Source organism: Gopherus evgoodei, chromosome 3 (genome assembly GCF_007399415.2).
Source record: "Gopherus evgoodei ecotype Sinaloan lineage chromosome 3, rGopEvg1_v1.p, whole genome shotgun sequence".
Lineage (NCBI taxonomy): Eukaryota > Metazoa > Chordata > Testudines > Testudinidae > Gopherus > Gopherus evgoodei.
Window position 1 is genome coordinate 57786069 of NC_044324.1, and position 14282 is coordinate 57800350.

The 14282-nt window shown below is 38.9% G+C and overlaps 1 protein-coding gene across 4 annotated transcripts in view; it reads left to right on the plus strand.

Moving 5' to 3' along the window:
- Positions 1-14282, plus strand: part of PRIM2 (DNA primase subunit 2) — a 302984-nt gene that overhangs the window by 208313 nt on the left and 80389 nt on the right. For 3 of the 4 annotated variants that reach the window (XM_030555654.1, XM_030555655.1, XM_030555653.1), the window contains exon 10: positions 1601-1786. In XM_030555654.1, the coding sequence (XP_030411514.1) occupies positions 1601-1786 (186 nt within the window). Of the gene's footprint in view, positions 1-1600; positions 1787-12876; positions 12898-14282 lie in introns of those variants that run through there. The other variant, XM_030555657.1, reaches the window with a different exon arrangement.

A 14282-nucleotide genomic window follows, 5' to 3' on the forward strand; every position in this document is an offset into this window, starting at 1 on the left:
TGTAGCTCATCATTTCTGCGGGATCTGACACAGAACAGCTGTACTCTCTGATACACTGCTTCTCTAGTACATTTGCCCCATATTCTATGCAGGACTGACTCTATCTTTAGAAACCATAAAGAAGGGATTGACTCGGGGAGTCATTCCCAGTTTTGCTTTTGCGCCCCGGCCGATCTCAGCCAGGGGCACCCATGATAGCAGCAGACAGCACAGAAGGACAGATAACCGTCATCTCATTGCCAAATTACACTGGCAGCAGACGGTACAGAATGACTGGTAACCATCTCTGCTATCATGCAAAAGCAAATGAATGCTGCTGTGTAGCGCTGCAGTATCGCCTCTGTCCGCGGCATCCAGTATACATACGGTGACTAAAAAAAAAAAAGGCTGAACGGGCTCCATGGTTGCCGTGCTATGGCGTCTGCCAGGGCAATCCAGGGAAAAATGGCGCGAAATGATTGTCTGCCATTGCTTTCCCGAAGGAAGAAATGACTGACGACATTTACCCAGATCCACCTGCGACAATGATTTTTGCCCCATCAGCCACTGGGCTCTCAACCCAGAATTCTAAGGGGTGGGGGAGACTGCGGGAACTATGGGATAGCTATGGAATAGCTACCCACAGTGCTACACTCCAGAAATCGACGCTAGCCTCAGACCATGGACGCACACCACCGAATTAATATGCTTAATGTGGCCGCGTGCACTCGACTTTATACAATCTGTTTTATAAAACCGGTTTATGTAAAATCGGAATAATCCCGTAGGGCAGACGTACCCAGAGATGGCCACGTTGGGAGATGGGATACTGGGTGGGGAGGGCCAGTGCTTTAGGTGGTACTGAGCGTTCTCTCTCTCGCTCAGGTGCTTTGCTGTCTTATTCTTGCTCACGTGCTCAGGGTGTAACTGATTCCTATGTGTGGTGTCGGGAAGGAATTTTACCCCAGGTCAGATTGGCAGCAATCATGGGTTTTTTTTGTCTTCCTCTGTAGCATGGGATGCATGTCGCTTGCTGGAAATATGTGGGTATATTGCATGTAATCCATTCTCTATCATTGCAGGGCCCTTGTGTATTGGAGCACCTATTATCTGTCTGTGGCACATAGTAGTTTAGTTTCCTGTGGTCTAATTTCGGTTATTGGGTTTAGTGTGCTGGTGCTGAGTGATGGTAGCTTGTGTTGACAGGAGGTCAGATTAGATGACCTGGTGCTCTCTTCTGGCCTTAGATTCTGTGACTCTTTGATGCTGTAACTGTCATAGACTCCTTCATTTGCTTTGGGGTACAATCCTCCAAGGAGCTACAAGCAGGCGTGAGACCCATTGTAATAGTTCTGCAGGGGTTTTTTTGCTGTAAGAAAGAAAATTATCAAATATACTTTTGTTACTTAGTAGGTTTCCACTTGTGTTACTCTATTTTATGTTTTTTTCCTTGGAAGACTTATTAGATTTAAAGGTTCAAGGTCATATTTGAATTATCTGCAATCCAGTGCATTTTATTTCCCACAGCCATCCAAGTGGAGTTAATTAGTAATCCCAATAAACATATCCTACTAGTTAATTGGCCAATCTGTCTTACATATATATTTTCTTATTCTTGCAGCTTTCTGTTAAATCGTTTCCTCTTTGCATGAGACAGCTGCACAGAGCCCTGCGCGATAACCACCATCTCCGTCATGGAGGCCGTATGCAATATGGACTGTTCTTAAAAGGCATTGGCTTAACACTGGAACAAGCTTTGCAATTCTGGAAGTCTGAATTTATTAAAGGAAAAGTGGATGCAGACAAGGTAAGTTTTTAAAACAAGGCTAAATATAAAAATGCAAGGATTTCTTAATATACTCTGTGCTTCATACCACACTTTGTTATTAACTGGAAACTATTTTACTAAACATTAGTGTAAAAACTAGGATAATGCATCTTTCTAAGTACTTTTCTTCTTTTGGGTACAATTTTGCTTTTTAACAAAATGTTATCTTTATTTGTCTCAACCATTGCAATGAGGCATGGGAAAAGAGAGGCAAGTCCAAGGAAAGCCATGTTCTAAACCAAATAAAGCTTTATAGGTTAGAAGTGGCACGTTGTATTACACCACTAGCACTGGAAAGCCAATGCAGTTCAGGAAATGAAATGGCAGGAAAGTTGCCGTATTTTGTACTAGCTGAAACTTTGTAATAGTCATTATCATTACTTGTATTCTCAGAATGCCGAAGAGTCTTAGTCATAGACCAAGACCCCATTGTGCTAGATGTTATACAAAAAGGTGGTCACTGCCCCCAAGAGCTTACAATCTAGGTATAAGATAAGAAGCAGCACATAAATATAGACAGATGAGGGAAGAAAAGGAAACAATAAGGCAGCTTTGGTCAGAATGATAGGCAGAGGAACCAGGGGCCTAACTGTTAAGTGTTTTCTAGGTGTCATAGGAAAGAGAGTTTTAAGTAAGATAACATGTTAGTTTTGTGGATATTTACAGAAAGCTTCTCCCATGGGTGAGGGGCAGCATGGGAAAAAGCATGAAGGAATGCTTGTTTGAAAACGTAGTAAGTGGGTGATGGAGGCTGGCATCATGGGGCTATCATTGGGAGCTGACATTCTGATAGTGAGTAATAAATAAGTAGGATGGGGTAGAGCCTTATAAGTGATGACAGATAATGTAAATATGCAATAGAGAAGGGAGAGCCAGTGGAACACAAGAACATAAGAATGGCCATTGTGGGTCTGGCCATGATCCATCTAGCTCAGTATCCTGTCTTCTGACAGTGGTCAATGCCAGGTGCTTCAGAGGGATTGAACAGAACAGACAATCAGGTGATCCATCCCCTGTCATCCACTCCCAGCTTCTGGCAATCAGAGGCCAGGGACACCTAGAGCATGGAGTTGCATTCCTGATGATCTTAGCTAATAGCCATTGATGGGACCTATCCTTCATGAACTTATATAATTCTTTTTTGAACCCCATTATGGTTTTGGCCTTCAGATTATCCCCTGGCAACAAGTTTCACAGGTTGACTTTGCATTGTGTGAAGTAGAACTTCCTTTGGTTTGTTTTAAATATGCTGTCTATTAATTTTATTGGTTCTTGTGTAATGTGAAGGATTAAATACCATTTCCTTATCCACTTACTCCACAGAATTCACGATGTTATAGTCTTCTATCATATCCCCTCTATATCGTCTCTTTCCAAGTTGAAAAGATCCAGTCTTTTTAATCTCTCTTCAGACGGAAGCTGTTCCATTCTCCTAATTATTTTTGTTGCTCTTCTCTTTACCTTTTCCATTTCTAATATATCTTTTTTGAAATGGGGTGACCAGATCTGCACACAATATTCCAGATGTGGGCATATCATGGTTTCATATAGTGGCATTATGATATTTCTGTCTTATTATCTATCCCTTAATGCTTGCGAAGAGTCTATTAGCTTTTTTGATTGCCACTGTATGTTGAGTGGATATTTTCAGACAACTATCCACTGTGATTCCAAGATGTCTTTCATCTGCTAATTTTGCCACCTCACTGTTTACTCCTTTTTCCAGATTATTTATTAATATGTTCCAGTACAGACCCAGGGGAACTCTGCTATTTACCTCTCCCCATTCTGAAAACTGACCATTTTTTTGTACCCTTTGTTTCCTATTTCTTGACCAGTTACTGATCCATGAAAGGACCTTTCCTCTTATCCCATGATATCTTACTTTGCAAGAGCCTTTGGAGACGGACCCTATCAAAGACTTTCTGAAAATCTAAGTACATTATACCCACTGGATCACTCTTGTCCACATGCTCCGCACCAAAAGTAAAAGGATCAGGGTGGACTGATTCCCTCTCCAGTACTTTCTTACTGGCACATGGCATGAGTCAGAATCCTCTAGTTTCCAGAGCTGATCCTTCTGTTCTCCTGCAAATATTCAACCTATATTATTCTCTGTTTTTTTATTTGTTATTGTTTTTTAGTTTTCTGGTTAATGTTAGAATCCCCACCCTGGGGGATTTCTGTAGACACTTATGAAATGAACAACCATTAGGGATTTTTATGTGCAGTTTTGCAAAATCTTGGAAGTTTCAAATTATGCAGATTGGGAGTACATTGAAAAACAATTCTACCTTATATCTGAAAATAAAGGATAACAAGTGCATTTGTAGTCTCTAGTGGAAAAGGAAATCACTGGAGGAAAAGAAATAAAAATCACTTTTTCTACTCAAGTCCTGAAAAAAAAAATTGGATCAAGTCAACTGATCTCCCTCCTTCCTTATCACTGAACTATGGCAGGGAAATCAGAGAGGACAAAGTAACTTGCATGATAAGGGGGAAGTTCAAGTACGAGAGAGGGGTTTAAACCAAAACATTTATAAATATATCAGAGGGATTACTATTAGGGAGGGAGAGGAATTGTTTAAGCTTAGTACCAATGTAGACACAAGAACAAATGGATATAAACTGGACGCTAGGAAGTTTAGACTTGAAACTAGATGAAAGTTTCTAACCATTAGAGGAGTGAAGTTCTGGAACAGCCTTCCAAGGGGACTAGTGGGGGCAAAAGACATATCTGGCTTCAAGACTAAGCTTGATAAGTTTATAGAGGGGATGGTATGATGGGATAGCCTAAGTTTGACAATTAATCAAAGATCAATTGCCAAATTATCAGCAGGTAAGTATGCCCAGTGGTCTGGGATGGAATCTGAGTTACTACAGAGAACTCTTTCCTGAGTGCTGGCTGGTGAGTCTTGCCCACATGCTCAGGGTTTTAACTGATCGCCATATTTGGGGTTGGGAAGTAATTTTCCTCCAGAGCAGGTTGGCAGAGGCCCTGAAGGTTTGCAGCATGGGGCATGGGTCACTTGCTGGAGGATTCTCTGCAGCTTGATGTCTTCAAACCACAATTTGAGGACTTCAGTAACTCAGACGTAGGTTAGGGGTTTGTTATAGAAGTGGATGGGTGAGATTGTATGGCCTGCATTGTGCAGGAGGTCAGACTAGATGATCATAATGGTCTCTTCTGACCTTAAAGTCCATGAGTCTATGAGTAAATCAAAAATCTTCTGGTGCTGTCATGTTCAAGCCACCAAAGCTAAATGGCTTTCCTCAGCAAGATGCTCAATTTAGTGTCATGAAGATGGAATTTCTTCAGGCATATTTCCCTGGAAAATACATATAAGAACATCATTTTGTCTTCTCTTAATTTCTACCTGACAAATCTTGAGGAGGATCCACCCATACTAATAACACTAACAATATTTAAAAGCTGGTTATGGTTCAAAAGAATTTAATGTTTTTGCCTAACAGCTTTTAACATTGCTAACACCTAAACTGTAATTTTACACATTGTATCAAACTCCTCAGATACCAAACTGGATAAGCAGAGGGTCTTTTAGCTAGTCAACAAGAGCTCTGCTTTTCACATTTCCACCTTTAATTTTAATTACATAATTTGTTCAATAATTAGAAATAGTCTTGGCCACATGAACCTTAAAGGTGTGTTTTAGGTGTTGAAAAATGTAACATTTTAAATTGTTAATAGCTTAGCTTTTGTTTCCTCAGACCTGTAGTCCTAGAGGAAGAGTCTTCACGTATGTAATGACTAAACTTGATAAATCAGATCATGACAGTGTCATATGTTTATCAGTTTGTTAATAAGCTACTGGATGCATTGTAAATTACTTTGCCTTAAAGGACGGAGCCAATGTAAAACAGAGATGCAATGTGTCAGCTAAAATGGGCATGTGTGATTTCAGAAGGCAAATGTTGAATTGTAAAAGATACCTACTATACATAGCTATAGATACTGATGAAATGCACAATATGAGTATGGACTCTTTGGTATAATTTAGGTCTTTGACATACAAATAGGATCCACACTTGGAAGGTTACAACAGGAAGAGATTTATTTGGTACAATTTCACAGCCTTGTTATAATCTTTGTCAGAAGAAAGAAATAAAGTGCTATATTCAGCTCTTGATTAAAATCTTTTTCAGTGAAAAATAGTGCCATAGTATTACTCCTGTATTTTTGGGGTAATAGGAATGTAATGTCCCGTTTTGACCTTTCAAAATGCTGTATTTTGATTTGCTTGTCAGTGTGTTTCTTCCAATGTTACAGTCTTATTAACTGTGGAAAGAGAATAGAATGAGAAGCAGATAAGATACAGAATACTGAGGAAGATCAAAGTAGTACAACACACTTGTGTAGTTCAAAGAACATAGCATACATTAATATTTTTTATATTTCATCATTATTACATCAGCGCCTAACAAGAATGCTGAAGTGGTACATATTTAACTCATCATCATGACATTTCAGAGACTGTAATCTGCATATCTTCAGATTTTGTATTTGCCTGAAGGTGTAGCTACTGCAATCTGAAAGGCTACATATTTCCAGTGTCTTTAGAAATATTTTAGAATAGGAGGAATTAAAGCATTGTATCACAATCCCAAAAATAGATATTTCAATAAAAGTTATAGTGTATATGACTGAGGGTCAGATTATACCAGCATTACAAAACTTCATAGATTTTTAGGCTGGTCTACACTAGAAAATTTAACTGTCTGTTTAACTACATCAGTCAGGGGTGTGAAAAATCCATACCTGAGCAGCAGTGTCAAGACAAAATAAGTCTCCAGGTAGACAGTTCTAGGTCAAGGAGGTAGATTACTTATGCGATGGTAGAATCCCTCCCATCCGTGTAGGTAGTATCTACATGGAAGTGCTGCAGCAGCCCAGCTGAGCTGCTCTCTCATTTTAAGTGTAGACAAATCCTTAGATTCATAGATTTTAAGACCAGAAGTGACCATTAATTATCATCAGTCTGACCTCCTGCATAATATAAACTAAAGGACTTCTTGATAATTTCTGTATCAAGCCCATAACTTGTGTTTGATCTATAACATATCTTTTAGAAATCTTGATTTACAGCCTGCAAATGATGGAGAGTTTGAATTGTTAATGGTTAGTAGCACTTTTGGTGCCTTATTCTAGTCTGAATTTGTCAAGCTTCAGCTTCTAACCATTGGTTCTCATTATGCCCTTTTCTGTTGGATTACAGAGCTGTCTACTATAACAAATCTTTTCCACATGTAGGTACTTCCAGATTGTGATCAAGCTCTCAGCTTTCTCTTGGATTAACTAAATAGATTTAGCTTAGTCTCTCAATACAAGGCATATTTTCCAGACCTTTAATCTTTCTTGTAGCTCTTTCCTGAAGCCTCTCCAATTTTTCTACATCCTGTTTGAATTGTGGGCAACAGAACTGGAGATTGTATTCAGTAATGGTCTTACTAATGTGATATATGGAATACCATCTCCCTATTCCTACTTGATATTCCCCTGCTTACACTTCCAAGAATTACATTTGCCCTGTTAGCTACAGCACTGCATAAGAATGGCCATACTGGGACAGACCAAAGGTCCGTCTAGCTCAGTATCCTGTCTTTTTTCAGTGGCCAATGCCAGGTGCTTCAGAGGGAATGAACAGAACAGGTAATTATCAAGTGATCCATCCCTTGTCTCCCATTCCCAGCTTCTGGCAAACAAGAAACTAGGGACACCATCCTTGCCAATCCTGCCTAATAGCCATTGATGGACCTATCCTCCATAAATGTATCTAGTTCTTTTTTGAACCGTTATAGTCTTGCCCTTCACAACATCCTCTGGCGAAGAGTTCCACAGGTTGACTGTGCATTGTGTGAGGAAATACTACCTTTTGTTTGTTTTAAAACTGCTGCTTATTAATTTCATTTGGTGATCCTTAGTTCTTGTATTATGAGGAGTAAATGTCACTTCCTTATTTAGTTTCTCCATACCCATCATGATTTTATAGACCTCTATCATATTCTCCCCAGTTGTGTCTCTTCCATGCTGAAAAGTCCCAATTTTATTAATTGCTCCTCATTCGGAAGTTTTTCCATACCCCTAATCATTTTTGTTGTCCTTTCCTGAACCTCTTCCAATTCCAATATATCTTTTTTGAGTTGGGGCAACCACATCTGCATGCAGTATTCAAGATGTGGGCGTACCATGGATTTATATAGAGGCAATATGATATCTGTCTTATTATCTATCTTTTTCCTAATGATTCCCAACATTGTTAGCTTTTTTTTAAACTGCTACTGCACATTGAGTGGATGTTTTTAGAGAACTATCCACAATGACTCCAAGATCTCTTTCTTGAGTGGTAATAGCTAATTTAGACCCCCTCATTTTATATGTATAGTTGGGATTATGTTTTCCAGTGTGCATTACTTTGCATTTATCAACATTGAATTTCATCTGCCATTTTGTTGCCCACTCACCCGGTTTTGTGAGATCCCTTGTAACCCTTCATAGTCTGCTTTGGACTCCACTATCTTGAGTAGTCTTGTTTCATCTGCAAATGTAGTCACCTCACTGTTTAACCCTTTTTCCAGATCATTTATGAATATTTTGAACGGCACTGTTCCCTGTACAGAGTTGTGGGATCCTGCTATTTATCTCTCTCCACTGTAAAAAACTGACCTTTTATTCCTACCCTTTGTTTCCTAACTTTTAACCAGTTACTGATCCATGGAGGATCTTCCATCCTATCCTATGACTGCCTACTTTGCTTAAGAATCTTTGGTGTGGGACCTTGTTAAAGGATTTCTGAAAGTCCAAGTACACTATATCCATTAAATCACCCTTGTCCACATGTTTATTGACCCATTCAAAGAATTCTAATAGATTGGTGAGGCATGATTTCCCTTTACAAAAGTTTTACCCAGAAATTAAGTTAATCTATATGTCTGATAATTCTCTTCTTTGCTATAGTTTCAACCAATTTGCCTGCTACTGAAGTTAGGCCTACTAGGCTGTAATTGCCAGGATTACCTCTAGAGCCTTTTAAAAAAATATCACATTAGATATCCTCCAGTCATCTGGTACAGAAGCTGATTTAAATGATACACTATGTACCCCAGTTAGTAGTTTTGCAATTTTGTGTTTGAGTTCCTTCTGAACACTTGAGTGAATGTCATCTGGTCATGGTGACTTATAACTGTTTAATTTATCAATTTGTTCCAAAACCACCTCTATTGACACTTCTATCTGGAGAGATACAAAAAGACGAGTGACACCTGTCAAAGTGATGGGCTAGGAAAATGATCTTTTCATCAGGATTCTGAAAGTCTGGGAGTCTGTAAGGATACAAGTGGGCCAAGGTTGCATTTGTCCAGGCTGGAGAAAAGGATATTGCAGTAATTGAGATGTGAGATGATGAAAGCCTGGTAAAGAGTTCAGCTGTGTAGATGAATAAGAGAGGCCATGTCTTAGAGATGTTATACAGAAAGAATTTGAAAAATTTAGATATTGCCTGGATGTGAGGATTGAGGGTGAAGTACGAATTGAAGATGGTGCCCAAGTTACAGGCCCTGAGTGACAAGCAGGATGGTGATGGTGTCCTTTGTGATCTTTTTAAGGGCTCATCTACTCTTGAAAACTTATCAAATAACTATCCCTGAATAATTATTTCAGTATTAGCCTGTGTGGGCACTCTTATTCTGGAATAAATTTTTCTTTTTCTGATTTAGCTAATCCCTTTGGAAGTGGATTAAGTTATACTGCAAAAAGGCACTATTATTCTAGAATAAAAGCATCCACCTAGTGGCTTATGCTAAAATAACTATTTTGGAATAATTATATTGGTAAATTTCAAAGCATAGTAAAGCTCTAAGAGTGGTCCTTGATAGAACGCATTGTTAATAGACCACCTGGAAATGGAAATGGCTTGGATGATTGTAGCAAGTCTAGTATCGTCAAGGAAATTCCACAGCATGGTAGCTAACTGCAAATGAAAATATAGTCTGTATCATCAATGCTGTCTCTGAATCCAAAAACAATTGGGGCTCCAAATACTCAAAATCATTAAACAAATAAAGCAAGCAGTCTCTACCATTGCCAGTTCTTGTCACTTCCCCCTTGCCAACATCATATATCTCTTTTCTGGACTGAGTCTTAGCTAGGTCATTCTCCATCTTTACTATATCTTAGCCAAGAACTATGAAAAGAAGGAATTTTCACTGTCCAGACATGATGAAAGGGAAACAGAACTAAGTTTTATATGCCTATTGTTATCACGGTGTCCCATAATTCTTAGTGATAATCTCCAGTGGCCTCATATAGATATCATACAGGAGTGGTGACAGAAAAGTGGAATCCTCTGGGATCCATTTGAGTCAGTTGTTAGAGGTGTTAGTATGGACTTATGAACTTTCCTTTCACCAAGGAAAGAGTCAAATAAGGAATGTTGTCTCCACACTGTTTCCAGTCCTGAAATCATATTGATGATTTCAGAAAGCCAGAAGAATCCTTATACATTTAATATGAAAATATAGGCAAACAATATTCTTACTAAAAATTTACTTAGTCTACCTCATATAATTACTTTATGATGGAGTATTATGTTTTATTATAGGTGGCGCAGATAGTGATGCCTATAGTTAAGGTTATTGGACACTTTACGTTATAAGACCCAGTTTTCAGTTACCAGTACTTATTATTTTGCGAAACGTAAACCATTCTGGTTGAAATTTCTTATTTCAGGTGTTTGTCTCCCGCTGAATTTTTTCTGGGAAGTTACATCTAAGATGTTCAAGCCATTTCCAAAAATAGATGACAGAAAAAAATTGTCCATGTTTAAGAAAAAATGAAATAAAATTTTTTACAACCTGTTTACAATTTTGTTGACAAGCTGCAGAATCCCATGCTTTGTTGAGGGTATACCCTGGTGTCAGGGATATGTGTTTTGCTATCCCTATGAAAATTCTCCCAAATTTGGGCAAGTTTAAGCCTCTGAAAAATCTGTTTGCCCATGCTCAGAAGAGACTTGTTAGCATTTGGTTGCAAAATTTTCCAAAGATTCCATCTGCACTGAGCATGCTCCAACTCAGGGCTTCAGGGACTGAGCATGACTTTCTCTCTGATTGCATCTGTCAGCTACAGAAGGCCAATGTGTATTGGACACAAGAGCAGGGAGATTATCTCTACCTTTCCTGTATTCTAAATATCTGACTACAGATGCCCAGGCATTGTGGAAGAGAAAAAAGAAACTGCCTTATTCAGATACACAAGGGTAGGAGCTCAGAGAAAAGGAGGTTACGAGCAGGAGCCAAGCTGGAGAGGGGGCCGAGAGAAGTTGGGCAGAAAGGGAGAGTGAGAAGTTGGGGGGAGCAGAGGCAGAAAGGTGTGTAACTACAAGAACACTCTCCCCTTGAAAACTGGATTAAAAGCCAAGATTCCTCAGTCTCAGCATTTCTTTTCTGTCTAGCAAATAACTGAGATGCTCACTGGTAAAGTGTCTCTTGTCCATCCCCCTGTAGTGCTACAGTTATTCTGTTAGCTCAAGTAATAGAGGACTGTGCTGTGGATCTAAAGATCGCAACTCTGCTGATATCTCATGTGGGAAATAACAACAGTATGAAATTTTTGATTTTTCAATGTCAATTTTTAAAAAACTTAGGAAATTACATCCTAAGATACCTAAGTTAAAAAAACACTAATGTTGCAAAGTCAACTTCTCAAAAGTTAGGAAATGCCAGAATTGAGATTGCCTGTGCAATCTTAATTTGGTCCCTTTGTGGACATGTATTTTGATGCATACATTTAATTAACTGATCACATGCTAGTTTTTCCCCACGGTATCCCCACCATATTCAGTGCACAGGATGGTCAGGGCCTAGGAACTAAATCTGAGTTTAATGAGGTTGTCTAGAAGATCCCTGCCTCATTTGTTGCAGAAGTTGGAAGGCATGTGGTAAAAGAGGCAGGGAACTGCAAGAAGGATGGTTTTGTGGATAATATCGAATGCAGCCCTGTCGAAATTGATTTTATCTCTTCCTGTGCCACTCAGTTCCTGTATGATGCTGGGCAAGTCAGGTAAACCAAAATTTTCACGGGTGGGGCCACTGTTTTCACTGATGTCCTCATTTTCCAGTTATACAACATGAGACACAAGGGGTCTGATTTGTAGAGGTGCTGAGCATTCACAGCTGCAACTAAAATCACTGGGAGTCGTGCTCTTCACCTATTAAGTTCTATATAATGCTAAATACCCTGAAAAATCTGGCCCTAGGCACCTCTAATTGGTACCCACTTTTAACATGTTTGGCCTTTATCTCTGTGTCTCAGTTCTCCATGTGTAAAATGGGGATAATATTATCTCTTCTCATAGGGTTGTGAAAAATAAATTCATTCATGTCTTAAAGATTCTATGATGACAGCACCATAGTGAAGTCCATGAGGAAATTAATAATTCTATATTCAGAGCAGAGTTTGGATGGTGTGTAGTAAATAATGCATGGGGCCATACTTAGAATGACGGAAATAAAAATAAATATTGAATAGCTACACATTCAGTGAGCACTGCCTGCCCTGTGCACTGAATGAGGCAAGGGTTCTGTGGAGAAAAAAAAGTATGTGATCATGTTATTAAAGACTTTAGCATAATGCATATTCACCAGGAAGCCAAATTAAGGTTGCATAGGTAACTTTAATTATGGCATTTCCTACCTTTTGAGTGGTTAATTTTGCAGTTTAATGTTCTTTTAACATACTGTTTATATATAAACCTTATTCCGAATAAAAATGTTCACTCAAATAGATTCTCGCACTGTTCTTGTTATTTGATGTTTGAGTCTTGATGAATAACTTTGTCAGATCCCTGTTTTTAAAAGAAAAGTGAGAATTAAATGTCTGCTCTGTTTATAAAATGGTTCAGGAAATAAGGAGTCAAAGGGAAGTATGGATGCTGACAATGTAATGAAATAAGAGCAAAATATATAGAACAATTTTAAAATGAGGATTTTTGTTTTCAGTTAGACGACATACTTTATAATGGAAATAGTTATTACTATGCTTTCATTGTTTTCAGATTTAGCTATATGATCACTGTCTGAATGACTGCAGCAGAGACTTGAAGGAAGATGAGATATCAAAGAACAAAAAAAGATTGAAAATGAAATCCATTTCTTTGGGGCATTATACAATATTTATTCCTTTAGCAAATAGTCTGGAATCAAGATTTTGATACAGATAGATAATTTTTAATATACAGCCCATCACAGTGGCTTTAACTCTGTTGTCCATGTCCGTCCCTAATGCGGGTTCAGTGAATTTTTAATTGAGAGAGGAAAATTAAAACCAGACAAATTGAAACTTCAAAACACCATATGGTCGTTTATTAACAGGGAGAAAATCACAACTTGGGCTGGGGAGGAGCACTTTTACCAACTAACAGTACGATTAGAACAAGAATATTCACACAACTTGAAGCAATCTATTCACATTCATTAACAAGGAACCAAATACTTTAAAATTAACTGCTTTTTAAAAATTAAGGTAAATACATCAGATTAAACGAACTGTGCGCACATTAACCAAATATCATAAAATGCACCAACAATAGCTATTAATACAACAATTCAACTTTTCATATGCTGTATACACACACTTTATACCGAATAACAACAATATACAGTTCTGCACCAAATAAGGGAGGGAAAAAAGAGGAGAGGCAAAGCAAAGCACAGAGTATTCACAGAAAATTAGAAAGCAAGTACCGTATTCCAGGGCAGCTGACCAGCAGTACAGACACCAGAAGCATACCGAATCCGTAATCCGTAGAAGATAACTTTGAAAAATAAATGTCACGTCCCGAGCCGGCTATATCCGGAGGAGACCCCTGGCTGAAGGGTTGATCAGGTCCTTCAGTCAGTGTGTGGATACTCCTGCAGATTTTGGCACGAGGCATGGTTTTGTTCAAAGGCTCTTTTACACTTGTCAAAATCTAATTGGTCCCTAGCTCCTTCACCTTCCAGGCTCCGAGCTGGCGCCCTCTACATAGATAGAATCTGCACACGGTGCACTAGAAGCTGCTAGAAGCTGCACCCAGCACACTAGCATGGTTTTGCACACGACCCTAATCTGACCATTTGAACTGAACTACGATTGGTCAGATTGGATCCCTTTGCTCATGGCACGCTGGTGTTATGCTCACAGCACTAACCTGACCCCTGGGTGACCAGGCAAAAAGAGCGGGAAACTGCACACGGCACTATAATGTTGCACACCGCACCTTAAGATTGCACACAGCACCACGGTGTTGCACATGGTACCAGTGTGACCCTTGGATGACCAACAATTGGCCATACAGACGCCATGTTAGAATAGAGGCTTTAGGGCTGCGACAGTCCAGGATTCCTTTTTCTCTTTGCCACATAAGTTCTAATTAGAAAATATATTATTTCTACTCATGCTGTTCACTGTACTATAGTATGA